Source organism: Triticum urartu, chromosome 5A, assembly GCF_056163025.1.
Source record: "Triticum urartu cultivar PI428250 chromosome 5A, HENAU_Tu73, whole genome shotgun sequence".
Lineage (NCBI taxonomy): Eukaryota > Viridiplantae > Streptophyta > Magnoliopsida > Poales > Poaceae > Triticum > Triticum urartu.
The window spans coordinates 150,370,443-150,376,304 of record NC_141877.1 but is presented as its reverse complement, the minus strand read 5'-3'; the positions used below and the strand labels follow the sequence as shown (position 1 = coordinate 150,376,304).

At 58.8% G+C, this 5,862-nt stretch overlaps 1 protein-coding gene and 1 pseudogene across 1 annotated transcript; one reads left to right on the top strand and one right to left on the bottom strand.

The window, feature by feature from the left end:
• The first annotated feature begins 436 nt into the window (after positions 1-436).
• LOC147970641 (uncharacterized) lies at positions 437-839 on the top strand. The gene is made up of 2 exons (XM_087523541.1): positions 437-548; positions 634-839. Exons 1-2 carry the CDS (start codon positions 443-445, stop codon positions 837-839), a joined length of 312 nt encoding a protein of 103 aa, XP_087379667.1. The 5' UTR covers positions 437-442.
• Positions 840-4,087: 3,248 nt separating this feature from the next.
• Positions 4,088-5,293, bottom strand: LOC147970640 (uncharacterized; annotated as a pseudogene).
• Positions 5,294-5,862: the final 569 nt, after the last annotated feature.

Sequence of the window (5,862 nt, the reverse complement as noted above, 5' to 3'; positions counted from 1 at the left end):
CCGTACCCCCTCCATCGACTGCTCCAGAGCCCCGAGGCCCTCGACAACACAGACTCCTCCCAACGAGGAGGGGGTCGGGGAGCCAACGCCGGAGCCGGACACCTCCGCAAGAGGGGCGGCTGGCTAGCCGGACTACCCGTTGGAGTTGGTAAACAACTCCGCCATCATTGAAGGGCACCGCACTCTGATGGGTGCGGTTATGCATAGTGTTCGGTCCACCCAATTCGGACTGAACGACGCTGTCCAAGGCCTTCTAACAGGCTTTGAGGTAAGTCAAGTAATGATCTTTCCTTGTAATGTGGTTTTAATTGTTAGTTCGGGTAGGCCGTGTACATAGCAGCCCCCAAGACTCTGCCAGGAACTCAAAGAGACCTGTAGAGGATCGAAATCTGTTAGTTGTCTAATAATGTCGATACTTCGAATGTTAACACAGGCATCCTCCATGGCCGCGGATGCTAATGTCCCGACGTTAGAGGAGATGGATCGAAAACTCAAACTTTCCGATCACGAGCTGGATCTTGTCAACAAGCGGCTTGACGAGGCGCAATGTAAGCTCTATAAAAATATATGTACTTGCCAGATCAGACCGGCCGGACCATTTTACTGATATTTTTAATCTTAATGATATTGCAGCTGCTACTGCTGAAGTCGAGGGATTGAAAGAGGCCCTGAAGAAAGCTGAGGTCGAGGCGGCCAAGAAGGGGGCAGCCGCTGAGAAGGCGGTATCCGAGCTGGAGCAAGCCAAGCTTGCTTCTAAGCAGCATGAGTCTCGGGTAACCGAGGTCCAAGCGGAGCTCAAGGATGCTGCTGAGAAGCTTGAGGCCCTTGAGAAGGGGTGAGTGGAGCAATCCTCCCGTCTGTCCAAGGCGGAGAAGGATCTCCAAGAGGTGTGAAGTGACGCCCGTGGTGTCTGGGAGGAGCTTCGGCAGGCGATGCAGATTGCGAATGGTAAGCAATATTTACTACAGTGTGTGTTCGAAGGCAACCGGTTTGCTTAGTTGACGAGGGTCTGGCGCTCCGCAGGCGTCTTTGCCAATCTCTCGAAGAATGCAGCAGTCGCGGCGAGGCACTATGCCACCCGCGAGGAGGACTCCTTGCAGCGGCTCTTTTGGTCGCAGTTTCCGGACTCCGAGCATCCTCCCCTCTTCGGCAATCAACATAAAGCAGCTGATGGAGATGCATCGGATGTCCGAGATGGCCCTAAAGGACCTCTACATCAGCCTGTGGCCGACCGAACCTATTCCGGACACATACTTCGGCCTTGTGCAGAAGCTGCAAGAGGCGCCGCTCCGGATTGACGCTGTGAAGATATCGGCGTGCATTGAGGGGGATAGGCTTGCATTTTCTAAGATCATGGTGCATTGGTCGAAGAGCAATCCAATGGAGATGGCCACTGGTCCCCTGCCCGAGGGAAAAGAGTATCGCCATCCCGAACAGTATTTCGCACAGGTGATGGCCGAAGCATGGGCAGTAGAGGGCCAGTGTTCGAAATATGTAATGCTGGAGTAGTTTTAGCAGGTTTGTGCCAAGTGGGGCTCTATGTATGTGCCTGACGGACTCATTTAATATTGTAGTAGTTAAATTTTGACTCCTTGGTGGTCGTGTGTTTAATTCTAAAAGCTACCAGTCGTCGGCTTCAGCCCCCAAGTGAATATCACGAAGGGTGTTTGGTTTCCGCACTGTTACCCTTAGCCAATGTCTTGGTGCCCGGAGGCGGTAGTGCGGGAACGAAACCAGGCAATCAGACTATTTAGTTTTATTGCTTTCACTTAGCCTCAGGAGCTCGACGGTGGAGGCTAGGGACTAGCCTCCGATGCATTTGTGATGTACTTAGGGGTCGAAGCCTACTGAGGGAGTCCTGGATTAAGGGGTCCTCGCATGTCCGGGCTATGTAACATGGTCCGTGTCGGCGTTCTGGGAACGGGGGTCCCCAGACTTGCCTGCCTGCGGCGTGGCTCAAGTGGGGGCCCAGCGCGGCCCATCTTCATCAGCTGAAGCTCAAGACCCTCGCGAGGGGCTAAGCCTCGCGGGGCGGACGACAGGAAGCTTCCTCAGAAGGCAGCCTCATCAGGCAGGCTCGCGAGGAGGCAGAGAGATCAAGGCAGGGGTACCTCATGAGGATCCCTTGACGCAAGCCATGACGATCGAGACCAGGCGGGCGCCAGGCGGGCGCCGGCCTGCGCAGTGTCCTTGTTTCCCCTTTGGTGCAAAGGGGGCAAGCACATGCCAAGGCATCGGGCAAAGGTTACCATTCCGGTGCAATGAGACCAAGACCAGCACAGCGGCAGGATGGAGGTCACCGTGGAGCCCAAGGCCGCGTCATCACCAGTGCTTTTGGCAGCCGAACACCACCTTTGGTCAGGATAGCTTGTACTAGATGTTCCCCTTCAAAATGGCCAATTGTTGGCGCCCTTCCCGCTCATTATTTGGGGAGAGGCCAGGGCCTCTATAAATAGAGCTAGCCACCACAGAGAGAGGGGAGATCGGACCAAGAGACAAAGACATCTTGAAATCTGATAGAGCCCCAGTAGAGAGAGAGAGGCGACTGAACTCACCCAAGCAGTTCATCGCACTAGCTCAAGAACACCTCTCGCGAGGTTGTTCTTCCCTTGTATTGTTCATCATCAGCCCTTGAGGCAATCCACCACACCACACACTGGAGTAGGGTATTACACCACAACGGTGGCCCGAACCAGTATAAACCTCGTGTCCCTTGTGTTGTTCGTTGTTCTAGCTTAGATCACATGAGGAGATTGGACGTAGATCAGTAGGGGAGAGATCTCCGTGCGCACCCCAGTGTTCGAACCTCAAGGGTCTGCCGGAACCCGAAATCCAACATTTGGCATGCCAGGTAGGGGTGTGCTGGAATCCTTCTTCCTCCACATCGCGTTCCGTCGCCTCACCGTTCAGATGTCTAGCGACCCGGCTGCCAACGCCGACCGCTGGGCAGTGTGGCCCGCCCACGCCATGTCACCGGCCCAGGGCGACCTCAACCTTGTGCCTCAGGCAGCCTGCGCTCCACAGGGCGCTGTAGGGCGCGGGCGACGTGGCCAGACGCCGCCTTCCCTCACACCACGGTAGGTGCGGGCCACAGCAAGGGCCTCAAACCATGCCGCGGCCATACGTCTGGCGATATGAAGCAAGGCCGGTACCTATGAAGAAGGCCCAGTGCCTATGAAGCTCGCCGCCCGTGACACTCTCACATAATAATGAGTGGGGCTGTACACGCCCCGGAGTCTCTGGAGAGCCGCCTTCGGGCCTCGGGGGCTCCTGCCCACGCCCAGTGGCAGCACTTAGCTCCGCGCTGGTGAGAAGACGTCGAAGACTAGACTAGGTGCCGGACGCGGCCTTTTGCTTTTGCCTTTCCTTGTTGACAAAGTTCTTCGATTTGGATTTAAGTTGGATTTGAGCTCGATGCTTGCGTGTGTTTGGGGGAAGGGATGTTTAGTCTTGTTCGAGCACTCTCTCGCGTTCTGGTTTTGGCTTTGCGTCCAAAGTTAACATCGGCTGCCCCCCCCTCGCGAGCCCCTCACGAGCCGGGCCAGGCTAGGCACGTTTACAACCAGGACCGCTGTTACCGCACCCGTTCCGAAGGTTCTCATCGTGGGATCTACAAGTTAATCAGAAGACACCCGAGGAGTAGCGGCCCCCGCAGGCCCGCTTGGGACTCGTCGGGGTCAGAAGGTACACAAGTCAGCTGACCCATCACCGAGCCAGCGGCTAAGTTCACACGCAACATTATGCTTACCAGGGTACTAATTGCAAACCTTTACATGAGGGGCTTCCCCTCCCAAAATGCTCTTACGTTCTTCGGGGCCAAGCCCGAACCTTCTTCGTGCAGGATAAACAGCAGTGACATGCAGTCAGTCGGACATATCCCTCACCGCGTCTTCTGGGGCATCCTCGGAGGCATCGCTGGCGTCGCCGACATTGTCGCCGCCACCGCCAGCATCTCCGTCAGCGCCAGGCTCGTCCACAACGCCGCCTTCATCGGCGCCCACGACCACGCTGTCGTCATCAGACACAAATGCCCTGACGAGGGTGTCCACGTTGTCCTCCACCCTTCGCGCCAGGTCGCCCCAGACGGCTATGGGCACGGGTGCGATGGCAGCGTCGAAGTCGAAGTGGGGGTCCCTGCCCAGCAGATAGCTGCAGACGCGGGAGAAGGCACGCCCGAGCAAGGCTCGGCTCCTCACTTCGACAAGCCAACGGGACCTCTCGGATCGGTTCTCCAGAAGCGTCACCACATCGATGAAAAACTGGAGGTTGCCGGCGTAGTTGACCTCATGCGGCTCCTTAGCAGCAGCCTCGCAGATATTGCCCAAAGCTGTGTTGGCCCGCTCTCTGAGCGTTTGGAGCATGGGGGCATGCTCATGCTCCAGAACCCGCCGCCGATGGATCTCGTCCTTATTTCGCTGCGCGATGGCCTCGGCGTCATCAACCCTCTGTTGGAGAAGAAGCTGCTCGACCCGGGAAGAGGATAGCTCCGCCTGTGCTACCTTGAGGGCGGCTGCAGAGGAGTCCGCACGCCGCGTCACCTCGGCCAGTTTGGCCCTGAGGGCTGCGGTCCTGCCCTCGGCCTCGGCCTTGATCAGCCCCAACCTCGTCTCGTATTCGCGCTCGGAGGCCGAGCGAGCTTCTGCCACGCGGTGATCGACTTCTTCCTGGGCCCGGGCTTCGCGCGCGGCAACGTCATCCTCCGCCCGGGCCACCAGGCGCTCCCTCGTCTCCAACCGCTCAAGGTCAAGGTTGCGCTCGGCGGCCTCCAGCGTCAGCGCCTCCTCGCACTTTAGAAGCTCCGCCCGGTTAACAAAGGCCCCCTCCATCGACTCAAGGGCCGCCTGGCACAGTTCCACTTGCTGCTCCAGGGAGTTGCTCCAGGCTTGGAGCTCCCATGCGTGCTCCTCCGCATCCTTGCGCCGTCGGTCTGCTTCCCGAGCCTCCTCGACGGCCTGGGAGCAGGCCTCCCGCGAAGCTACCAGCGATGCTTCAGCCTTCGCGTTGTCAAGATCACGTTGGCGACGCGCGAGGGCAACGCTAGCTTTAGTTTGCGCCTCTCCTCAGCAAGGCACAAACCTTCGGCCTCGAGGCGCGCATCCTTGTTAGCAAGCTCTGCCCCGATCCGGCTCACCGCATCCGCCGCCCTCTGGAGGAACTCTTCGCGAAGGGCGCGTCGCTCCCGAGCGCGTCTGAGCACGTCTTCCGCATCAGCCTCTTCCACCGGAGCATGCGGAGGGCCCCGAGACAGCAAGCCCCCTCCCGGCGCGGGGCTGGGGGCTGGCACCCTAGCCATCGCCGAACGGACCTCTCTGGGGATCCGGCCTGGCGTCGGTCCACCCACGGAGGGGGAGCCAAAGACAGACTTCAGCCATTCACCATCTATGATCAGAGGAGGAACGCGGGGCAAGCCGGATGTGCCCCAGGAGGACTCATGAAGAAAGGACAGCGGGCCCGCAGGCTCGAGGTGCCCTATGGAACGGACCACTCCACCAACCGGTCTGGCAGCAGGGGTGCCGCTCGAGCCCGGTGAGCCCAGGGCCAGCGGAGAAGGCGAAGCTTGGGGGGATGGCTCCCGGGCTGACTTGGCGAGTTTCGCAGGGCAGGGCCTGAAAGGGACATAATCAGTCGCAGGGATAGCAAAGTAAATGAGCAAAGAAAGAAGAAGACTTACTTGTCCTAGGCAAAGTACTTCCTGCGCTTCAACGAGCGGCAAGGGCGGTCGTTGCCCCCCAAGGCCTCCTTCCTCTTGCAGAGGGCCTCGAAGTCTACGCGGAACCGACCTAAGCGCTCGACGCAGGGGTCGGCCTCTGGTGCGGAAGAAGCGTCAAGATGATCAGCGCTGGAGGAGTCAGCCTAGGGGCG

Bases quoted from the DNA above. Each gene is read 5' to 3' on its own strand.
- LOC147970641 (XM_087523541.1), top strand. From the start codon at position 443: ATGGCCGCGGATGCTAATGTCCCGACGTTAGAGGAGATGGATCGAAAA. The intron at 549-633 runs GTAAGCTCTATA...ATGATATTGCAG, and splicing joins GCGGCTTGACGAGGCGCAAT to CTGCTACTGCTGAAGTCGAG.